We start from the raw sequence: 22,674 nt of genomic DNA on the forward strand, positions 1-22,674 counted from the left end.
AAGAAAATCAACTATCGTTAATATGTCAAATAATTATCTATTTGACATAATTGTCAATTAATACAACTTTCAAAAAATATTCCATTTAACATTGATTCCATGATGAGGAAAGTTGCTATATGAAGGGAAAAGAACCTTGAAACTACATACGATTCAAATTTTTTACTTCATACAGTATAAAAACCATTATTTTATTTAAAATTTGAATTACAATTAAATTAAATTCTTAGACAAAATCCATTCATTATTTGCCATCCCTATAAGAAGTTCGTTCAACTTTGTGCAAATGGGGTATATAACAATTATCAAACATTTTCAAGTGGAAACACAGTCGAAATTTTGGCAATTTATTGCTCCGTATATATTGTGTTTGATCGCTCTGAACATTGTCATGTACGAAATCATTGTTTTTTCTAATTATAGCCTAAATATCATGAAAAAGTATATGTTAATCACGAATAAGTTGACATATATATTACGTGCATAACTCTTTAATATAAAAGAAAGGAATGATATGATATACGATAACCTTATGAAAAATTATCAAGTGACCTTTATATTTAAAAACTATAGCACAAAACCTCAAATTTAACATGCATCACGTGTATAAAATGTTAGTTATAAAAAACAATCTTCTTAATAATTATTTATAACAAATGATAGTAATTATTAATACCATATTTTCAAAGTTAGCCAAACCTCAAAACTATTTCCTTTTTTTCCCCCCCCTAATCTCTTACTTTCTCTTTGTTAGTGACGAACTGCAATCTAGTGATGGTCAGTGTGACTGTGAGCAACAAATAGAAAACGAATTGCAGCACAACTCGGTGCCTTCGTATTACTAGGGCAACTTCAACCTTCATGAAATTGTTTGTATTCGGCAATTCAAAATGTCGTTGATAGTATTAGATGAACTCGTCCAATCCCTAATCTCCAAAAAGGTTAAACTTTCTTCCTTTGCTTCCAATTCAAAATTTCTCCTTCATATTTATTTTGTAGATTTTACTTCTAATACCGTAATTTGATGCCGCATTTTCAATTTAGCAATTTTCTGTATAAATCTGATATAATACTTATATTAATCTGTTTCATGTTAATTAATAGGGGCCAGAGAAATTGACGGAGCAAGAAGCGGCTGTCTTTGCTCGGTGCAAGTCTCAGGTCTTTAGGAACTGTGCTATCGGAGGTTCAGTTGCTACAGGTCTTTCTTGGATGGGTAAATTAGGATTTCACCTAAACACTGGTTTTCATTTTCTATAATTGGGTTCAATAATGTTTGCAGTTGTGCCAGTTGATTAATTTGTTGGTAATCTTTGCTAATGATTAATGAATTTCCATTCCATCTAGTTATTGCCTTATTGCCGCTACTTGAAAGATAAACTCTCCCTTAAATCAACATGAAAAAGATAAGGAGAAAAGACAATAAGAACTTGGAAAGGATTTATGTTATGTTGAATTGCTACTGTTATATCGAGAAATTCCTAATGGTTAAAAGCTTTAGCGATGAGGAAGGATTTATCTTGGGTGTTGAATTGCTAATGTTTTATATTAAATTAGAAATGTTCAACGTCAAATCTATTACTCACAAACTATATTAGGATAGTTTTGTATGGGTAATATTTATTTTAAACATAAATATCAAGGAAAAAAATTGCGGACACGATCGCGGTAACGTTTGCGTTGTTGTGGAAGCGACTTGTAATGAATGAATTGAACGGATTGCGTCCTATGCAGCGTGAATTTTTGAAAAAATTCACATTAATATGTTCTAACCTTATTTACATTGTTTTAGCTTATGAAGCATTAATACAACATAATATTATCAAATCTATCAAAATATCATGTTTCATTAGCTATATAATTAATTCATTAAATAGTTCTGGCCAATGTTTGAGAAGAACAGAGGTAACGGGGATAAAAACGTTTTGACGTGGCGAGTTCGCGTTAGGAAGGGATAACGTGGCGAGAAGTATGTGAATTTTATTATGGCGTTCCATAACGCGATAATCCAAAATCTGTTGTAGAACAACCATTTTGTAACGGAACGGAAGAGTTTTAATTTGATGATAAATATACAACATTAGTGATCTGAAATGCACAAAATTTGCAATTTAACATATAATTACAAAGATGTTAGCAACGGAGTTCATAGCTGTCAAGAACTTGGGAAGGCTTAGGTTGTATTATGAGAAATATATAATTTCCAATATACATAAAATTGTCCGGCACATATGCAATTTTTATGCTAAATAGTAAATACAACACTAACATAATATCATGACATAGGGAGGTTTTGGCAAGGCTGGAGAGCAGGGGTTACTGTGCGGAGTTGAGTGGAGAGAAAAGTTACTGAAATGGAGTAAGGTTTCGTAGGATAGGATTTTGGTTTGGATCAGGTTTCTGACCAGTGGGGATTGGCACAGGTGGCTTGCAATGAACTGATCTTGGGGGGGGGGGATCATTTTAGGCAGCAGCTTTATAAGTTAGTTATTAGTGGCGTGAAGAAGAAGATAGAGAGAAGAAATTATAGATATATAGAGAGAGGGAAAGGTTCTTGATTTTTGTGAGAATTTCTTTACTTTCATTTGCTTTCTTTGAAGCGATTCAAGCCTATAGAATGGAACAATGGTTGATACTATCTTTAGTTTTTGTAATTTTCACTTAATCGATACAAAACTGCATTCTGTTTCCCTCCCCAATCTTCAACTTCTTCTTTCTAGTTCGGAAACATGCCAGGAAGATTCTATTTCTCCGATAGGCCCTCTGCCAGCTATGTCTATTTATAGAAGATGGAAGGAAAATCTCAAATGAGGTATTGGAAAACCTCATTTGACACTGGTACAACACTTTCCTCCATATGTCAACTCAATGCTTTCCTTTTAATGCGTTTTATGGTAGAATTCCCCTCACTTGGGTTTGAAAAGGGTACTACTACTACTACAGTTTTCACTTTAGAAGACATACTCATTGAAAGAGACGTCCTTCATGAGGATTTGAATTTCGAAAACATATTTTTGTGAGGGCTCAACAGAAAATGAAGGTGCAAGTGGATGCTAGCAGAAGATCTTCAGGTGGTTGACATGGTGTACCTCACATTGTGGCCTTACAGGCAGAATCCTTGTTCTAGAGACTTTTGCAAAACTGGCTGCTAGGTATTTTGAACCCTATGAAGTAATTGAAAGGGTAGTCTAGGTGGCCTATAAATTACAACTTCTCCCTCTGCCAAAATTCACCATGTTTTTCACATTTCCAGTTGAAGAAGGTCATTGGCAGTGCCCTTGTCTCTACAGAATTGACAACTCATCTCTCTGCTGCTTTAGTGTTAGAAGTGGTAGGAGGCTTTGAACACTCAGCAGACCCAGACTACAGCAGTGGAAGTGTTAATCAAATGGGAAGGCCTTCCCGCATTTGAAGCCACTTTGGAGCAATATCCATAGACAACTTGTCTTCCCAATTCTCTCTCTCTCCAAGAACTGCATCAATAAGACACAAGTATCCGGGTTTGACTTTCGATGTTTATAATATAATAGTTCACTTCATAATCAAAGCCGTAATGCGGTTTACCTTACAACCTTTAATTATTTCTTTGGGCATTTAGAAAATTTCAGATGTAATTAAAATGTGGTTTCAGATGTAATTATTTTTTTGGGCATTTAGAAAATTTCAGATGTAATTTTCTAAATGCCAAAGTATCTCCTATCTAGTCATTTTATGTTTATCTTTTAAGCTTTTCTAGCTAGAGTTAAACTAGGATTACTGAAATATAAATTGCTGATTTTCGGCCATTGAAAAAAGAGAGTTGAATTTTGATTAAAGTTAATTCTGTTGTGAGTTAAAGTTTCGTTGAGAAAGCAACGTTTCGCTAAGAAGCAAAAACCCTCGTTGATATTTAACCGTGAAAGTTGAATATCTCCATATCAATTTCGTCCATCAAAATCCTAAAACACCAAAGGTATTAGAATTTTTTACAAGAAACCATATGTTTAATTAAAGAAATCCAAAAACTACATCCATAATTCAAGCCTTACCCGTGATTTCTTCCCCAAGAAAACACATCAAGTGAGGCCAAGTCTCCATGGCCACAACTTGGAATTCTAACCACTAAACTACAACCACCACTTGATGCGGGTGCGTTGGAACTCGGAATTGAGATTTTTTTTTTGGTTTGTTGGAAAGCTAACAAGAACTTCTACCATGTGTTAAAATTTCGGTGCGATTGAAGCACTGACAAAGTTTCAAAAAGCAATAACATTTGCGTGAAATTTCTACCGCACCAGTTGGACACCAACACATTGCGAAGGCGCGTGTAGTATCCGATTTCAATGATTTTGGCTCATTGGATTTCTAACTTCCTAAAGATTGCCATGTCAAAATTTCACACCATTTTAAGAATTAACGAGTTTTATGAAGCCTTAAACTTCCATGACACCGGAACTTGCCGACGTCAAACCATGCTAAATGATGAGGTTGCTAGTAGCTCATCAAGTGGTGATCATGAGGTTTTACTTGCTAAAGGTATGGGGGACAGCCAAGGGAGGTTTAGTGAAGCACATGGTCCGAGTTTGGAAGCTACAAGGGCGTGCATGGTAGTCGCCATACAGTGCTAACCACTGTTCGCCATACAGTGCTAGCCACTGTTCAAGGAGCTAAGGTAAAGATCGACGTGGAAGGTTGTAGTATTAGTTTCCTAGTTCTGTTAGGAGAAGGTAATACTTAGTCTCCTAGTTCTGTTAGGAGCAGGTAATCCTAAGCCATGTTGGATTAGGAGTATGTAGAGTCTTTATGTTTTTGGAGTCTTAGGAGTCATGGTTTTGCCTACGTTCTTAAAACAGTGGATTTTACGTGACTTAAGGGTGTTAGGAGTCTAGGACTTAGAGACATGTTCTAAGCCTAATTAGGGTTATGTTATTTTCCTATAAATAGCTTAGAATGTACGTTATTTTAACACGAAATAATATCAAGAGTTTAAAGAAACGTTTGTTCATCAAATTGGCGACTAGTTTTGTTTGCTTGGTTGATCAAATTACCGAGTGTTTTCTTGTGAGTTTCCAAGTAAATCTTCGAAGAGTTTGTGAGTGTTATGAGTATTCCAATACTAACAAATTTAAAGCCTTAGTTTAGGATCCAAGAATCGAGTTCTTGAACCCAAACTAAACGTTTCAAAGAATAGAGTATTCTTCTTTGATTCTTTATCTTTCGAATTGTAAGGTGTGAGATTACTTCTCCACGTTACACATCACTAAAAGTTTTCATAGATGAATTCTTCGTGAAGTCACTACAAGTACTTGCCGAAATTGCTAGGGAAATTAAAGAGAGTCATGATAGGCAAGTTAGATTGCGCCTTGAATATGAAGAACTTCACAAGGCAATCACGCATGAATCTACTCCAGTGGTCAATACAATGTTTCCTGTAAAGTTGTTGCAATGTTTTTGAAGTGTCCAAGACTTGGTCACGTGGCACAACGATGTCCCAAAGAAGAGTACTTTTCGAAGGAAGAACATGTTTGATATGGGCACAAGTGATTGAAGAAAAGAATGTGTCATTACATGGTTTTGACGCTATAGTTCGCTCGTTGTTGGATCAAGATCCAATCTTTGACATTCAAGATGCGTCAAAAACTACACCTTGAATTGTCACCGTTGTTGAATCGGCTTCTAGCCCACGTTCTTCTCCTATTTTCGGTAACATAAGCGACAACTCATGGATTGCTCCCTATGGTTCTCGTTCAAGACTAGGTGACTACGTCGGTTAGGCATCACTTTATGTCTGATTAATGGCGTATATATGATTGGTTGTGAGAAACCGCTCACTGTTCATGGCATGCTCATTCTTGCCAATCATAGGTGTCAAGTGTGGATGGTTGCTTGGCAACATTGGAAATGGAGGACAAGTTCGTTTCAAGAGGGGGAGTATGTCGCGTAGCACGAGTTGGAATCTCTCCTACTTGTCCTAGTTCACTTAGGACTCTATGATGTAGTTTCCTAGTTCTATTAGGATCCCGTGTAGTATATTATTTTAGTTGTTTTAGGAGTGAATTATTTTATTAAATTAATGTTAGGCGTGTGATTAGGAGTTTAATTAGCTTTAGGTTTCTTTATGTTTATCGCCTAGTAGTTGGATGTGTAAACGAGACTACACTTGATAAGTTGATACCCTAGTATCTCGAATCTAGTTATTTTATGTTTATGTTTCAAGCTTTCCTAGTTAGAATTGGATTAGGATTATTTATGTATAAAGTGCTGATTTTCGACCATAATAAAAAGAGAGTTGAATTTTTCTAAATGTTAATTCCTTTGTTAGTCAACGTTTTGCTGGAAAGCAACATTTCGTTGATAAAGCAATATTTCACTCAAAAAGCAAAATACGTAGTTGATATTTATTCATGAAAGTTGATTATTTCCATATCCCTTTTAATATGTCTTCTATTATAATCCGAAAACACCTAAAGAAATAAAATTCCTTTCTAAGATACCATACGTTTGATTCATGAAAATCCAAGAAACTAAACCACATTCATAAGTCGAGCATTACCTCTGATTTCTACCCCAAGAAAAAACACATCAAGTGGTGTGGTTGCTGGGATCCGAGCCAAGTCTCCACGATCATAACGTGGGATTCTAACCCTAAACTACAACCACCACTTCATGTGGGTGCGTTACAAGTCGGAATTTACTTGGTGTTAATTTCAGTGTAATTAAAGCGGTAACGAAGTCGTAGAAAGCAAAAACAATTGTGTCAAACTTGTGGAAGACCAGTTTGTCACCAGTAGTTCGTGACAACGTGTGACAGAACGTGTAGTAACGGATTTCAATGATTTTTGGCTCGTTGGATGTCTGACATCTTGAAGTTTGTCGTGTGAAAATTTTACACCGTTTTAAGAGTTAACGAGCTATGTGAAGCCTTAAATTTCCATGACATCGCACTTGCTGACGTCAAACCATTCGAGGAGCTTTCATAGATGAATTTTTTGAGAAGTCACAAGTAATTGCCGAAATTGCTAGGGAAATCAAAGAGAGTCATGATAGGCAAGGCAAACACGGATGAATGTACTCCAACGATCGATAAAATGGGTCCTGTAATGTTGTTGCAGTGTTTGAAGTGTCAAGGACTTGGTCACGTGCAACAACAATGTTCCAACAAAGAGTACGTTACTAAAGGAATGGCACAAGTGATTGAAGAAAAGAATGCATCTTTGGATGGTTCCGACTCTATAGTTCACTCATCGTTGGATTAAGATCCCTTAAAGATTGAATCTTCGAATTGTCACTCACCAAGATCTGATCTTTGATATTCTAAGATGCGACACAAACTAAACCTTGGGACTTGGGTTGTTACCATTGTTGAATCGCCTTCTACCCACGTTCTTCTCCTATTTTGGGTAACATAAGCGACAACTCATGGATTGTTCCCTATGATTCTCCTCCAGTGTCTACGATGGTTATGCATCACCTTATATGTGATTAATGGCGTATGTAGTAGTGATTGTGAGGAACCGGTAATTGGGTCATGGCACGCTTGTTCTTGCCAATCATAGGCTTTACATGTGGATGGTTGCTTGGCTACTTTGGAATTCGAGGACAAGTTCTTTTCAAGAGGGTGAGTATGATGCCTAGCATGAATTGGAGTTTTCTTCTACAAGTCCTAGTCCATTAGGACTCTATATGTAGTTTCCTATTTTTAGTCCTATGTAATATAACGTTTTAATTGTTTTAGGAGTGAATTATATGATTTATGTTTTATTTAATTATTATTAGGTGTTTCATTAGCTTTAGGTTTCTTTATGTTTATCACCTAGTAGTTAGGCATGTAAAGGAGACTACACTTGGTACCCAAGTATCTTCTATCTAGTTATTTTATGTTTATGTTTTAAGCTTTCCTAGTTAGAGTTAGATTAGGATTATTTATGTATAAATTGCTGATTTTCGGCCATAATAAATAGAGAGTTGAATTTTGATCAAAGTTAATTGCTTTTGTGAGTTAAGGTTTCACTGAGAAAGCAGCATTTTGCTGAGAAGGCAAAAACCCTAGTTAATATTAAAGTGTGAAAGTTGATTATCTCCATATCCCTTTTACTATTTCGTTCATTATAATCCTAAAACACCAAAAGAATTAGAATTCCTTTCAAGAAACCATAAGTTTAATTCATGAAAATCCAAGAGACTAAACTACATCCATAATTTGAGCGTCACCTGTGATTTCTACCCCAAGAAAGCATGTCAATGAATCTAAATGACAATTTATCATAACAAATTAAAGATATTGAATTTGATGCGAAAATAAACATTTATTTCATGTAATTATATAATACCTTTGATCATTCATTAGTTAAATTATTTAAAATATATATTTTACATTTAAAAGATATTATTCCGTAAGATTCAACTAAAATTTTGAGTCAATCGGGTCGGGTTTCGATTGGACCCTCACCCTAACCCTAACCCTAACACAAAACTCGTGTGTTCATCATCGGGTTCAGGTCTTTCTATCTGGGTTCCATTGAAAGAAACTCTGGCTTAAAACCTAAGATAATCGGATGAGGAGTTGTCGAGTTCTCGGGTTTGGTCATTTTTGAACAGGTCTAGTTGAGATAGATCTAACAAGATCATAAGACTACGCTTTCTCCTACATGTATAATTAACGATGGTAAAAGTGAAGTATATGTGAACATTATGAAGAGTACAAAAGTACAACGTGTGTAGATTAACAAGAGACACAGAGGGAGTACATGAGAGCATGGTCTTGTTTCTTGGCAATTTTTTTGTGTGGTGATTTGATCGACTTGTTATTTGTTTAGCTATGTGTATTGCATTACATTATTCCAACTCCATTACAAGATGCGCCAAAGTCAATGTAAGAGGTTTGATGTCTGCAACCTACTCTTTGCAATAAAAGAGAGACTATTCTGTTAGACCTTTGTTCCAAAAGGCAGCAACCATTTGCTTCTTCACAAGAAGTGAAAGCACAGGCAACATAGTAAATCATGTTGACTTTGTCCATTATAATTCAAAGCCAAACAACAGGAAGTGTATTGATCTTATCTCATTCTGTTTGCTGTCTAATTAGAATCTCTTTGTTTCTGCAGCAACAAGAAAGCTGAACTCTTTTAGTCGTCTGGCCCTTGCTGGAGGTAGTTGATGCTCTAGCTCTTATGTTTAATTCTTCACTGATGTGCTAGGTGATGATTATCAAATTTCTTTCACAAAATATTCTCTTGGATTATTGTATAGTGTCATTATAGTCCCAAGCTTGCTATTTTTTTTCGAGTCAGTTCATTTTTTAGTTTTTGTAGATTTCTAGCTTGCAGCCAAAGATTCTGGAAAGCAGCTACCTTAATTTATAAATACTCCTTTGATGAGATTTAAAATGCATTTGTCATTTTATATATTAATCCTTTTACGGATAATGAAATGTACTCCCTCTGCCCCACACAATAATCTGAACACACATAATATAAGGAAAGTTGTTTAGTGGTTATCAAATGTTGTTTTATTAAAAAACTAGATTTAAATGCACGCAATGTGTGCTTTAAGTTATAAAAATATTTTAAAAGATGTAAAATATTACAAAAAATAAAGGGCATTTAACTTATTTCACGTGGATACCAAAGTCCTCAATAGTTGCCTTATATAATAGAGATATATTTTGAAAGATGTAAAACATTTTAGAAAATAAAGGGCATTTAAGGTATTAAAGTGAACACCAAAGTCCTCAAGAGTTGCCTTATATAATAGAGATAGATGTGATAGGAGTTTGTCAGGTACTTTTATTGGATGAGAGAGAATGAGAGAATGTTGAGTATTTATAATGAAAGAGTTGCCTTTGCCCTTTTGGGATAAAAGGGTTTCAGAAAACTAATATAATAAAAGTGGGACCATATCTAAAGTGGAAATGTTCAAACTAATACGGGACAAACAAAAAGGGAAGTGTTCCAGAAGGAGTATATTGTCAACAAGAAAAAAAGACAACATATAGAACCAGCTATAATTTTTAATTTTCTGTACTAAGGAGTATAATTTTAAATTTTCTGTACTAAGGAGTATGCCAAACTGCTGTCAACTTGACTTTTTTGGAGATGCTCCAGCCAGATTAGTCATTTCTCAATCCAGAATATTCTTGGGTCCCATAGATAATTATATTGCTGGTATGACATGTAATTTATATATGACTTTAACTTTCTTTCAGTCTCAAACCTATACGGCCACTTATTTTGATTGTTCTTTACAGTTGTGAAAAGATTTAAATCTTTGAAATATTTTTGACATTTGAGTTAAACTTAATCAGCATAAACATCTATTATTTTGGGCAAATCTTTAATGTCTCCATGAAATTCTATACCCTTGCACTTGTATGGCAATGGCTTCCAAAGTAACTGGACGAAATATTATGTTCATGTTGCTTCAAATTCGACATTTTTTGCTGATTTTGGTCTATGTTTATGACGACTAAAATTGTTTGTCCGTGCTTAATTCTTTGGTGAACTACATGACTTGGATATTTCCCATTGGCATCATAGCTTTCTATGCTAATGTTGCATTAATGCCATCTTACATGAGAAATCATTGTCTTTACTGTCTTCAGGAGCAAGTTTTCTTACGGCAATATGGAGCTTACATAAATCAGTAGACTCGTGTGTTGACCATATTCTTGCAATGGATGGGAGTCGGATGCAGTATGAGCTGAAAAAGATGTAGGTATTTTGTCACACACTGGACACTACTTAGAATGTTTCCAACATATGATCTTTGATTTGAAATGGGAGTCATGATGTTGCATTGACCAACTTACAAGACGACAGTATTCCTGGTCTTTGTGTCTAGATTTGTGCTAGTGTTTACTTTGGTACGTAACTTGGTCAATGGTGATAATGTGATATTCCTTTTCCATCTACCAGTTTGATTTCTAACATCTTTTTTTTGTGTGTGTTTTCGGGAGAGGGGGTGAGGAGGAGGTACTCAACTCTAGAAGTACAGAATGAACTATATTAATTAGGTTTGTCATGAACTTAGCACTGAGTAACAGTAGAAATTACGTTACGCCGCTACATTGTGATGGATTATCACGCAGTTAAGAGTCAGAATGACTTGCTTCCATAGATTTTGATGTGCAGGGGTTGAATCACCAAACGGATATTAATTAGGTTTGTCATGAACTTAGGATTAGTAAAAATTACCTTTATGCTGCTACATTGTGATGGATTATCACACAGTTAGTCAGAATGACTTGCTTCCATAGATTTTGAGGTGAAGGGGAAGAATTACCAAATGGGTATGTAAAATCCGTTTCTTTGCCATATAGGAATTGAATCTGGCGGTGAAATAGATATTTATAATTGCTCTAGGCCTTAATAAGACCCATTGTTTTGTTAGAGCCAGAATGACTTTTCATGCATGTTTATCACAAAGTTCTGAAATTTCTTCATTTTCTTTCTTTCCTTCTGTTCTTTGCCTCTTTTGGTAGGCGGTAAAAAGTAGTAAAGGTAATGAAATGAATTCAATCATGTAAGAGCATTTTCGTGGTGATGTCCTTGTAAATAAACTCCATCTTCAACCATGTCTTATTCTCCATATAGTTTTATCCTATGTTACTCCGACACGGATACGGGTGTCGTATCCAAGTAGGGATCGGAGGATTCGACACCATACTCCATAAATTTGGCCGATACTCCGACACGGTCAAGAGAGTGTCTTGACCAATATTATAGACACGTCTATCATTGAAAGTGTCGGGAAAAATTTCCGACACGCTATGTTGATAAAAAAAAGTTATATTGGAATAACTAATATATTTTCAAAATTATGAAATTAAAAAAAAAGAGATTTGATTTAATAACTAAATTGTTATTAAAGGGTTGAAAAGTCAAAGATTAGATAAAAAAAGCTACTTGACTCCGACACCCTCTTGCACCCGCGTGTTGACTCGACACGACGCGCGACACGCGACACGCCTTGAAATGGGCGTCGATACGCGTATCGTAAAAGTGTCGTCTATCGGGCACTCATTTGGCAAAAGTCAGAAAAAAAAAAATGAGAAAGAAACGCAGAGAGAAAAGGGGGGGAAAATCGGATCTAGAACTGAGAAACTAAGTCACCTACTGTCGTCGACCGCCATCTCCGGCAACTCCGCCTTCGCATTTTGTGCTTCTTCGTATCTGCTGGAGATTTCTGCCATGAAAGGAGAAGTCCTTGCTGTAGAAGATGATGCGTGGTTTTTATTTTTTTTTACTGTAGGTGACCTAAGTGTGTAGGTGAGCTAAGTGTAGTGTACTATATTTTTAAAGAAATGGAGATGCAATACACTTTATTTTATTTGACAGCTGTACTCTTTTTAAAAAAAAAAACAAAAGGCAAAAGGTGATAGCTTTACTCCTCTCTCTTTTTGTGTACTTGTTAGCTTTCTTCACTCCTTTAATCTTTGACTTTTCAACCCTTTTAATAACAATTTAGTTATTAAATCAAATCTTTTTTTTTGAATTTCATAATTTTTAAAATAATATAGTTATTACAATTTAACTTTTTTTTTATCAACATAACGTGCCGGGAAATTTTTCCCAACACTTTCAATGATAGACGTGTCTATAATATTGGTCAACACACTCTCTTGATCGTGTCGGAGTATTGGCCAAATTTATGAAGTAGGGTGTTGGATCCTCCGATCCCTACTTGTATACGACACCCGTATCCCTGTCGGAGTAACATAGGAAAAAAGGAGTGAAGAAAGCTAACAAGAAATCAAAAAGAGAGAAGAGTTAAGCTATCACCTTTTAAAAGAAAGAGTACAACTGTCAAATGAAGTGTACTGCATCTCGTTTTCTTTAAAAATTTAGTACAATACACTTAGGTCATCTACAGCAAAAAAAATAAAAACCACGCATCATCTTCTACAACAAGGACTTCTCCTCTCATGGCAGAAATCGTGCGAGGAAGCAGGAATGCGAAGGAGGAGTTGCCAGAGATGGCGGTCGACGACGGTAGGTGACTTAGTTTCTCACTTCAGGTTAGAGAGTTCGAAAATTTTGAGAAAAACACCCTAGATCTGATTTTTTTTCCCCCTTTTCTCTCTGCATTGCTTTCTCATTTTTTTCTCACTTTTGCCAAATGAGTGTCCGATAGGCTACACTTCTCCGATATGTGTATTGACGCCCATTTCCAGGCATGTCGCGCGTCGTGTCGAGTCGACACGTGACACGCGGGGTGCAAGAGGGTGTCGGAGAAATGTAGGTTTTATCTCCACTCAATATTGAGTTCCAAAGTGGTACTAGATAATTAAATTTTATATAGGTATTTGGGTTGGAGAAATGTCACCAATTTATATGGATATTGACATGAAGTTTTCCTTGTAAAGATTATGGTAGAATTCATTGCATGCCAACCATTTGATACAGCCTATCAAATGGGCCTCAAAGGATATGATAGCATGGGGGGAGGGGGTTCACTACATATAATATGTCAAACTACTCAAAGTTCTAAATTATAATGTTTTTACAGAATTCAGAACATACTATGTATCTGATCAAACCCTAACTCAAATCTAATCTTTACATATATCCCCGTATGAGGGGAGATTCAAGTAGAGGTGATCATTTGCTGGTTTGGGTCGAACATGGTCTAGGGCCTTGTTCCAATGGGGCTATCTGGAAAAAAAAACCAAGCCTTTTTTTTTTAATTTGCTCGAGTCTCCACACATTGTCTATACCGGCCTAATGAATGGGCGGGGCTTGTCCACGGGCTAACGAGCCTAAATGTCCTCTAAAAAAATAATATTACTTCATAATTATCATCTTCTAGAAAAAAGAGAAGTTTTACTCACATTCTATACGGTAAACAACAAAATTTTATAAACTATGAAATATAAAAATTGTAAAATGAAATGAAATTTAATCAGTGAGTAGACTTGTAATACGAATCCGGCATTGTTTTTTTTTTTATTATTATTTTTTATTTTATAATCGACACATAGCATTACAAATTACCTGTTCTAAAACAAAAAGTGCAAACTAAAACTCTTAATTTTTCCCGAAGCTTCAAAACAAAATTTCTTGAATAACATTAACGGATTAGATAGTAGGCCCAACCCATTATAACAAGTATCTTACCCACATTCTCCCATTAATTTTAATGGCTTGTGAGGTTCCATGCTATGGTGAAATTTTTGCCATGCCCCTTCTCTAATTATCCCCTACCCGTGTTTGGTAGCAGGGGGTTTTGCCTTGTTTCTCAAAAAAAAAAACCCACCTGAAAAGTACCAAAACAAAAACAACCCTTTCACGAACCACCAAAAGTTATTCATCATCATCATCATTAATGTTTAATATTAGTGTGTAGGTTATGAAGGATGCAAGGGAAAAAAACCAGAAAAGCACAAATTATTCCTTATGACACACACATCTCTGAAAGCATATTCCCATAAGGCTTAAGAGATTGGGTCCAATTGATGTCTGAGGAAACTTATATTCCTACTTTTGCCATTTCTTTTTTAAAAAATCATAAGGCAAATGGGAGGGGTTACTTTACTAACTAATAGGTAAATCTTAATGCATAGCTCCAAATTATTTTTTATCCAGGTGCTAAATTGTGATTCCTCTCCTTAGCATACAATGTTAGGAAGATGTTAGAGAGGGTAAATGGACAAATTAATTAAATCAAGCTAAACCCGTAATAATCCAATCATTCCTTTTACTGTTGTAGATTTTTTTTTGATTAATTCATCCACTTATTTGTCTATCATCCTTCTAAGTCTGCTTGTCAAGGAGATTCATTGCAAGCAATTCGAAACAGGGGAAGTACTATCTATTTCGTAATATGTCTCTGCATTGATCTTTCTACTGTCCTATTTTAACAAACTTGAAGAAATCATTGGCATTTGACTGAATCAAATGTCTGGCATAGTTTTTATCTATTGAAAAGCAGTTCTATAGTTTGTCATTTAGATTACATTCCTATCAAAGATCTGGTGGAAACAAGTTAGGTGGGAGGGTTATGTTGCAGCTTTTTGAACTTATGCCTGTTTGAACAAGAGATTACATGCGGGGTTCGCTTGTTTTATATGACCCTATTCACCCTTCTCAAGGTGGAGCCTCGTTGGACATATCGAGGGTAATGACTGGTACCAAACTTGATCTTCTGTTTCTTTTTCTGCTTTCTGTCTTCTCTATATATAATCATTCCTCCACTTCTTTTGGCTTAAATGATCGTGCGCCAAATCAAATATCTGATTCTGTACATTACTGTGCTATGATCATGGCAGTTTGGGGCACTTTTCCATGCCACGGTATATGGTATTGATATGATTCCGTGAACGAAATCTGCTTAGCTTCGAATAACCTTCACTCAGTTAATCTCCACTAAGGGTTCTAATTCACTTTTAGGGCTTCACTCACCTTAAACTTGAATTAGGAAGGTATTGAGATGATTGATTTAGCTTCACTCACTAAACAACTCACCTAAGCTTAATCTAAACTTCACTCGTTTAAATCAAGGATCTTGTATTTCAGGTTCACTCCCTAAAAACAATAACAAATCTGGAAAATCCGTCCAAATTCAATAGCACACTCATGTTTAACTTTTAACAAAAAACCTCCTCTTATTCATCGTAGTAGTCAAAATATATAAAGCATACAAGAGTCCTAACTCTAATGCAACTGACAAGCTTAAAGATAAAGCATAAAACAAAACAAGATAAACATCCTAGCTAGTTCACGCCTAAACACACGCCTATATTAAAAGATAAACCAAAAAGACTCCTAATAAGACTCAATGACAAAGGAATTAGACTCCTAAATATAATAGGATTGCTTCATCACTCAGACACCTAAAATATAGAGTTATAAAACACTTAAAATACATAGTCTCCTAACAGAACTAGGACACTTCATAAAGAATTCTAACAGAACTAGGATTGTGCATTTTTGATGCTCCCCACATGCATCTGGTATGTTTATGTAAGCCTCCCGAAGTCACTTCAATCTAATATAGAGTTATAAAGCACTTAAATCTGATGTTTCACAAACACATCACTCTTCCTGAAGAATTCATATTAGATAGCTTTATTGGAGAAATGAGGCCTGAAATTAAACCATCTGTCAAAGCCTTTAAACCTGCTACATTAGCACAAGCCGTATAATTTGCCAGGTTGCAAGAAGAAGCATTGGCTGATACACAAAACCATTTAAACCTACCTCTTCTTTTTCATATAAACCTATCCAAGCTCTAAACAGTAATGAACCACCTCTCCTCCCTACTTCTCTTATGAAACCAAATAAGTAGTTGTCTTTAACCAAATTTAACCCTAGAAGCAACAATTTTTTTAGATACATTCCTGCTGATGCGAGAGCTTAAAGTGACTGATCCTGTCCTTGCTGTTCCTGACTTTGATAAGCAATTCGTAGTTGAGACTCATGCTTCCAATAAGTGCATAGGTGCTGATCACTTGGTCCTAGATGGAAGAAACTCTCTGTCTATGAAAAAGAGCCTTTAGCCATTGTTTTTGTCGTTCAAAAGTGGGAACAATACTTGATGAGCACTCATTTTGTGAGTAGAACTGATCAGAAGAGCTTAAAGTGGCTCTTGCAACAGAAAGTTTCTACACCCTTTCAGCAGTTCTGGCTCTTTAAGCTCATGGGCTTTGACTATGAGATTCAGTATGAGGGTGGCAAAGAAAATTTTGCTGCAGATGCCCTTTCTAGAGTGCAAGGAGCAGAGATCTTATGCTTGGCTATTTCAGTTCTCTCTTCAGATTCAACTAGCCTCATTAAAGCTAGTTATGTATTATGATGGCTAGCTTGGTTCATCTCTTGGATCAGTTGCAACCTATGAAGCACGGGTACTTCCCCGGAGTGCCGTTTCCCGTACCGGGGACGGATACGGGACGGATACGCCGGAAAAACGTCCCCGTGACGACTCTTGATTGGTGGGGACATCGGATTCAGTAGGGGACGGCTAGGGTGGTTGATGGGGACGTTTTGGAGACGGATCTTGAAGCTTTAAGACGTACCCATTCTGCCATGGCCGGATTTCTTGAAGCTTTTGGCCGGAAAGTCGTGGTTTGTCAAGAATCAGTAGCCGTGCGTTGAGTTTGAAGGAGAAGGGAGGATAGAGAGGAGTGAGGAGAGAGGTCAGAGGAGAGGGGGGAAAATATCACGTGATATCATTATAAAAAAAAGTTGTTTGGCTGCCAGCTATATTTCACCTTTTTTTTTTTTTTACCGGTTCTTTTTTTCTCTTTGAATAAATAATGAATTGCCCCTTTTTTTCTCCTTTGGCACGTGGTATAGTGAATCCCCTTTTTTTTTGACCGGTTCTTCTTTTCAAATTTTTTAGTTTATGGCTTTATGCCAGCTTTTATTATAAACTACAACAAAAAGATAAATGTTAAAAAAAAGTGGAGTAATATTTTTCTAGATATACTTTGACAGTTTGACTCATTAAAAATAAACTATTTTTTTCCAGATTTAATTTTTTTTTTTGCCGAATCCATGCCGTACCCGTTTTTTGAAAATTTGATTTTGCTGTTTTTCGTCCCGTATCCGTTCCCGTATCCGTTTCCGTGCTACCTAGGTTGCAACACTCTTCTCCAGTAGGATTGCATGAAGGCCTATTAAGAAGGAAAGGCAAATTGGTGATTGGTTCAGATGACAGCTTGAGAACTAAGATCATCAAATGGCTTCATTCTGATCCTGAAAGTAGTCATTCAAGAAGAGAAATAACCATGAAGAGGATTAAGAGTTTGTTTCATTGGAAAGGGTTAACTAAGGATGTCAGGCCATTCGTGAGACAATGTCAAGTTTGTCAAGCCTTTAAATATGACACAGCTGCTCACCGAGGATTTCTTCTACGCGTGAGGCTGCGTGGGTAGATATTTCAATGAATTTCATCACTGGTCTCCCTAGATCTGCTGGCATGGATGTGATTTTTGTGGTTGTGGACAGGTTAAGCAAGTACAACCATTTTATTCCTCTATCATTCAAGTAGCACAAGCTTATTTGGATAATGTCTTCAAGTTGCATGGTTGGCCAAGAAGCATTGTGAGTGACAGAGATGCTATTTTCTTGGCCAATCTAGAATGGCTTATTCAGTTTACATGGAACTGAATTTTTACTTGAAGTGATCAATATGTGCAGTGATAAGCCGAAGGATTGGCATGCTTGGTTACCTTTGGCAGAGTGGTGGTGTAATGTAACACTCATTTCCACTCTGCTACATTACTTACTCTTTATGAGGTTGTGTATGGCCAACCACCTCCTTTGGATCTCCCTTATCTTCCAGGTGACTCCAATGTGGATGCTGTAGATTGGAGTCTATAAAGAAGGGAGGAAATGGTGAATTTGCTGAAGTTTCATTTACTAAGAGCTCAAACGAGAATGAAACAACAAGCTGATATGCATATCAGACATGTTGTTTCAAGTGGGTGATTGGGTTTGGCTTAAGCTTCAACCTTATAGGCAATACTTAGTACAGGCTAGGAGTAATCATAAACTCTCTCCAAGTACTATGGGCCTTTTCAAGTGTTGGCTTTGGTAGGCAAAGTAGCTTACAAATTACAGCTTCCTGCAGGCTTTAAGATACATGATGTATTCCATGTGTCCCAGCTCAAAGCTTTTCATGGCACTTTACCTGTAGCTACTCATATTCCTCACTGGTTGCAACTTGCAAGGGCAAAATTTTACAGTAGTTCTTCAGCAAAGTTCAAGTTCCAGAATCAAGCTCAAGTCCAACATTTGGTTCAATGGGTGAATCTTCGTGCTCATGATGCTACTTGGGAGGTGGCTATTAATTTTGATGTTGATGTTTTCAAATGGTTGATTGTATGGCTGGTATGAATCCTCTTCAGAGTTTGACATCAACTGCAGGGTGCTTTTTGTGAAATTTTGAGTTGTGATGAACATTGTCAAACAATCTGCTTGCAATACAAGCTTATGTCATGCTTGCATGATTTGGATATTGTATAAGGATAGCTTATGTAAGATCATGATAGAGCTGATCTAGATTAGGAACCTTTTATGATTACTGTGTTAATAATCTAGTCTAGATTAGGGTTGTAGAGAGAATATGCTGAGCTAATTAGTCATGAACTTTCAATGAGGCTAGTACCTTTTTGTCCATGATTTATCTAAATTGACACATTGCTATAGATTGGATCTGAGCAATAATCTAAACTGAGGAAATTAGAGCTAGGAATTCTCAATTACCACTCACTTGTTTGAGATATGAGTTTCTCCCTTTCTACCATTCCTTTACTTAATCATTGCATAATCATTAGCGCTACGCCTGGCTCTATTTATAGTCACAGGTACAAAGATTCTTCCCCCTAGATTTATTCCCTAGATAATTTCACTCCGTTGACCTGCCATAACAACCTTTTCTTATAACCAACTTAATAGCTATTTGCTAATGTCCTCCCTGATGACCTTGGTTGTCTTCTAGCATAGGTTAAACGAGTAGTCGGAGGAGAAGGGTTTCTTGCACTTGTCTGATTTGGTCTTTGTAAGTTTCACGATAAAATGTTTTCTTATTCAAGAAATTATTCTCACATCAAGCTGGGACTACGCCAGTGAAAGATTTTCTTCTCTCTAAATTGTTACACTCCTCATTTCTGACTTAAAAACGCAAAAAGAACCTTATGTGACTAATGCTCAAGTAGATCATTGATATCTCCTGCACAATGTGCCCCCGTTACAGTAAGGATAACATGAAGTCCATGTTCCATGTAGCCATGTAATGTTTGCTATGTAGACACCATTTCAGATCACATTGAATTCTGGATGATAAATGACAGAATACTGGACAAGTTTGGCAACGATCCTGAGAAAATGCAGCTTTTTTCGAAGCATTTCTACTGTGAAGAAGTTTTCAATGATTCAACTCCGGGACAACCCAAATCATATTATCGGCAGCGGAACTTGTATGTGGATGATCAGCGAACAGCAGACGGCAGTTCTTCGCAGGTGTCTGATAAGAAAGGTGTGCTTCATAACCAGAGAAATGATGATTCCAACATCAAAATGAGAAACCCTACTGCAGAGATCAAGCAAGTTCCTGTAAGTACATGATCATGATATTGCCATCAGTTATACGTATATATGCTATTCTCCTCCGGTAAAAAAAAAATCTGCTATTCTCCGTCTGCGAAGATAAAAAAATTTGGCTATTCTTCTTTTGTTTACCATGTTATGTTATCGATTGATGTGGTATATTAAATTTTGTTTGACATCTCCTTGATATTTGGTTTATTCTGATCTTTAATTATACTTTATTACTTTTCTCTGGGGATGCTGAAAGATGTAGACCAAAGATCCATTGCTTCAACATTCAGCCTTTCTGTGACTCCTTATTGACTTGCATAAATTGGTATTTTATGGAACTGCCTGTTAGTTTGTTAGATTTGATACAAGATTTGTAAGAACTCTTGTAGCCGAAGCAAGAATGTTCTTACTGTCTCCCTAATGATCTTACTCTAATTTTCGCATCAATATAACCCGCGTTGCGATTCAATCTTGCATATTGAAAAGTGGGTCACACATCCTGAAATATGGGCCACTTGCGATTTGGGTTGAAGCCTTGAAGGCATGCGAAACCCTTTACCAAAACCAATGGCCATGTTTTTGTTACTCCATATAATTCTAGCCAATATTAGATCTAGATTTGAACTAAAAAGGGTGGAGCATGGAGAATTATAGTACAGGGTTTCACCTTAAAGGAGAACTCCTAGTCAGCCACTGCCTTTGTTGATACTAATGACTTGCTGCAGTGAGAGAGAAAGTGTAAGAGAGAGAGAGGGAGGGAGAGGGAGAGGGAGAGGGAGGAGAGAAAGAGAGAGCAAGAGAGAAAGAGAGAACACTCGCATCAAGGTTGGACATTTGGAGTTCGGGGAGGGTGAAAGTAACTAAGGGTGAATGGGGGGGGGGGGGGGGGAGAGAGAGAGAACAGGAGGCATCAAGGCTGCAGTTGGGGGGTGAAGTGATGGGTAAATGTTTTTTTTCTTCATTAGTAAATGGTAATTGGTATCGCTCTGGGTATCTGTTCCAATATCCTGTATAACCAAATTAGGTCCTAGTAACCTTGATTTCCACCAGATCTCATGTATCTTTCTAACACGGAAACTTAGCTTTGAATCTGCAGATATGCTATGTCTGCCTTTTTACCTTCTGAAATTTCAGAGACAGTTGATTATGCATTTGAAAAACTGACTTTGAATGTTTTCTGTCTTACAATATAGAGATGTGAGTGCACATGTACTATACAATCGTTCTAAGACAAGTATTAAGCTTGTCATATTCATTGTCTGTTATGTCTATATTCACTTGCATATGGTGAATACTCTTGAGCGCTGTCTTAAACTTTCGTAATTGAGATGGATGTGGAGGATTTGTTGTTGGGATCTTCAATGTTGAAATAAGAATTTCATGCCCTTGTTTATCTAGTGTTCTTGTGATTATTGTGGACCGCTTTCCTATCTTTTTCTATTTTTAATTCTTATTGTCTGTTTGATGATTGCCCATGTTGATTTTGATTATGAAAATTAGATATTGAGATTTTAAGGAAATCTTTTAGTGTTGCCTCCAAGTGAAGCAAATTTTTCTTACAACAAGACCATTTTGTTGTGTGCTTTTTTTTTCATGTCTGTTTGTTTTAGGATATTGTTTATTAGAGAACTAGCTTTTGGCAGCTTTTCGACTTCTAAGGTAGAGATTGTGATGATCATGCTTCAAACTGCAATTTAACCAATGGAGCACAAGGACTTGCTTCTCTAAATTAACCAGTATAGATTTCATCGAAATTTGAACATCAGATGTTGAAATCCATTGCTAGTATTTCTTACTTCTATTAATCTATGGTTATGTTGCATCGAATCAACTGAAGTTGTCATCTTAAAGGACAGTATTTGGTTCTACCTGTTAGTTGTTTTTTTCAGTATTCTCAACAGTGATGTCGTTATGTAATTACTTTCTGCAGATAATATCTGGAATCCATGTCTTTGGATATGGAGATCCTATTGATGTTCTGTTTGGTCATTCATCACCGAATGAGGAGCTTCATCACCCTGATGAATCTGGAAACTCTGCCAAAGTGCAGAGTCATAGACAAAGAAGAGCTCGCCGTAGGCATAAAGTGCGCCATCGGCATCAGGAGTCTTTTAATCTGGGGGTGGCACAGTTTCAAGGTGCTTGAGAGTTGAGGATGAATAGAAGGGGGAAAGATCCGTTGTATCTTTACCTATTTGGTTTCCAGTTCTTTAAGGTGAAATAAACTAGCTCGTATATATATTTATCATTGCATTTGTGCTTCTGCTATATTATCCTGTCACCTCCGCCCACTGTATTAATACCAGCTAAACAGCTTCTTTTATTAACAACCAAAAGCAATTGGGGTCACAGATCGCTAATGCTCTGTTTCTACATTCATCTGAAATTCCAGAATTATCTCAACTTCACTGTTTTTAGCCGTATGAACTATGGATTTTGAGTTTCGACATAATTCACATAATTTTGAAAAACAATTTCAAGTAACACATCTATGTCAAATTTTTGGCGATTAGAACACTGTTATGCCTAGAGGTGTCAATTCAGTTCAACAGTTCAGTTATGGTTATAACCAAACAGTTCAGTTGATATCAGTTCAGTTTGTATCAGTTGAAATAATTAACAGTTCAGTTCAGTTAACAAACTTTTCAGTTCAGTT

General features: G+C 36.3%; 1 protein-coding gene across 3 annotated transcripts; it reads left to right on the forward strand.

Annotated features, from left to right (window-relative positions):
• The first annotated feature begins 691 nt into the window (after nucleotides 1-691).
• On the forward strand, nucleotides 692-22,397 carry LOC104906676 (hypothetical protein). Of its 3 annotated transcripts, none has more exons than XM_019252454.3 (7): nucleotides 692-941; nucleotides 1,105-1,201; nucleotides 9,084-9,128; nucleotides 10,580-10,688; nucleotides 12,909-12,968; nucleotides 19,772-20,033; nucleotides 21,949-22,397. In XM_019252454.3, the coding sequence occupies exons 1-7, from the start codon at nucleotides 891-893 to the stop codon at nucleotides 22,162-22,164; spliced, it is 840 nt and encodes a 279-aa protein (XP_019107999.1). In that variant the 5' UTR covers nucleotides 692-890; the 3' UTR covers nucleotides 22,165-22,397. The 3 variants fall into 3 exon arrangements, with proteins under 3 accessions (XP_019107999.1, XP_019107997.1, XP_010693764.1); XM_019252452.3 differs by having other exon boundaries at nucleotides 693-941; nucleotides 1,105-1,216; XM_010695462.4 differs by lacking the exon at nucleotides 12,909-12,968 and having other exon boundaries at nucleotides 694-941; nucleotides 1,105-1,216.
• The last annotated feature ends 277 nt before the right edge of the window (nucleotides 22,398-22,674 follow it).

This window comes from Beta vulgaris, chromosome 3, assembly GCF_026745355.1.
Source record: "Beta vulgaris subsp. vulgaris cultivar EL10 chromosome 3, EL10.2, whole genome shotgun sequence".
NCBI classification, from domain to species: Eukaryota; Viridiplantae; Streptophyta; class Magnoliopsida; order Caryophyllales; family Amaranthaceae; genus Beta; species Beta vulgaris.